The 1,724-nt window shown below is 42.2% G+C and overlaps 2 protein-coding genes across 3 annotated transcripts in view; one reads left to right on the plus strand and one right to left on the minus strand.

Moving 5' to 3' along the window:
• gli2a (GLI family zinc finger 2a) overlaps nucleotides 1-1,724 on the plus strand; it is an 85,231-nt gene that overhangs the window by 42,199 nt on the left and 41,308 nt on the right. The window lies entirely within an intron of this gene.
• Nucleotides 1,072-1,724, minus strand: part of LOC106531238 (uncharacterized) — a 3,200-nt gene continuing 2,547 nt past the window's right edge. Inside the window, exon 2 of the mRNA XM_014027036.1 lies at nucleotides 1,072-1,685. Within this exon, the coding sequence (XP_013882490.1) occupies nucleotides 1,164-1,685 (522 nt within the window). The 3' untranslated portion in view covers nucleotides 1,072-1,163. The remainder of the gene's footprint in view (nucleotides 1,686-1,724) is intronic.

The raw sequence follows: 1,724 nt of genomic DNA on the forward strand, positions 1-1,724 counted from the left end.
AAGTTTATTAAAGCTTATTAAAGTTTATTACAGTTTATTAAAGCTTTAATAAAGTTTATTAAAGCTTATTAAAGTTTATTACAGTTTATTAAAGCTTTAATAAAGTTTATTAAAGCTTGTTAAAGTTTATGAAAGCTTATTAAAGTTTATCAAAGTTTATTAAAGTTTATTAAAGGCTTCGTTTAGTTTTTTTATTCAGTAAATTTAGATTCTATGCAGTTCTTGCAGAATCACGTTTGAAGTTTTAAGGATTTTTTGAGATTTTATCACAGAATTCTTCATATATTCGCCTCTTTTACACTTTAATGCAGTTTATAAATGAAACAAAGACTTGTTAACCAGTTTTAACCAGTTTTAACCAGTCAATATTCCAATATTTCATCTAAAATGATTTATTTTTCCTCCCAAAGCTGCAGCTTCATGATGAAGTTTGTCAGATGGAGATTCCCCGGCAGGTTTCCTCCCGAGGAGCCTCGGCCCTGGCAGCGTCACTCAGGGGAGGCGGTTAATTTTATCCCACAATGCACTGCTGTTTGTCAGCAGAGCTGCTGTGACAAACGAGGCCTTATCTGCAGGAGCTGTTTGTTGTTGCTGAGTAATGTCCTGACCGCTCGCTGCATCTCTGGAGCTTTCAGAGGCTTCATCCGCTGTCAGCTGTCACTGAGACACACACACACACGCCTACTGTGTCTCTGTATCCTTGTGAGGACTTTCCATTGACTTCCATTCATTTTTTAAAAATATTTTACATCCTAACCCTGAGCATTTACCCTAAAACTAATCTAAACTTAATTCACACATTGGTCCTAAACCCAACCCACTGTGCACACCTGTCAGTCACTGATGGAGACATGGCTACTGGGAACCAGCAGCTCTGACCAGTCAGGCAGCATCACCTAGAGTGGGGGCTGGTTGGGCCCCTCCCCCTGCCTCACAGCTGCTTCATGTTAGAGCTTTCAGAGCAGTTCCCAGAGTTTCAAACTGAGTCGTGCCCTGAAGACAGGAGCCAGACCTGCAGGGTTTCTGAGATCCTGCAGGTCTGAGTGCTGAGAGACTGAACCTGCAGCCAGTTTGACCTCATCACAGCCGAGAAGATCAATGTGACCTGTTCAGAACGAAGGGATGATACAGATGTTCCTGTAGGAGATGATGCAGATGTTTCTTTAGATGTTCCTGTAGGAGATGATGCAGATGTTCCTGTAGGAGATGTTCCTGTAGGAGATGATGCAGATGTTCCTGTAGGAGATGATGCAGATGTTCCTGTAGGAGATGATGCAGATGTTCCTGTAGGAGATGATGCAGATGTTCCTGTAGGAGATGATGCAGATGTTCCTGTAGGAGATGATGCAGATGTTCCTGTAGGAGATGATGCAGATGTTCCTGTAGCAGATGATGTAGATGATCATGTAGGAGATGATGCAGATGTTCATGTAGGAGATGATGCAGATGTTCCTGTAGGAGATGATGCAGATGTTCCTGTAGCAGATGATGCAGATGTTCCTGTAGCAGATGATGCAGATGTTCCTGTAGCAGATGATGCAGATGTTCCTGTAACAGATGATGCAGATGTTCCTGTAGGAGATGTTCCTGTAGGAGATGATGCAGATGTTCCTGTAGGAGATGTTCCTGTAGGAGATGATGCAGATGTTCCTGTAGGAGATGATGCAGATGTTCCTGTAGGAGATGTTCCTGTAGGAGATGATGCAGATGTTCCTGTAGCAGAT

The sequence above is a fragment of the Austrofundulus limnaeus genome, unplaced genomic scaffold, assembly GCF_001266775.1.
Source record: "Austrofundulus limnaeus strain Quisiro unplaced genomic scaffold, Austrofundulus_limnaeus-1.0 Scaffold609, whole genome shotgun sequence".
Lineage (NCBI taxonomy): Eukaryota > Metazoa > Chordata > Actinopteri > Cyprinodontiformes > Rivulidae > Austrofundulus > Austrofundulus limnaeus.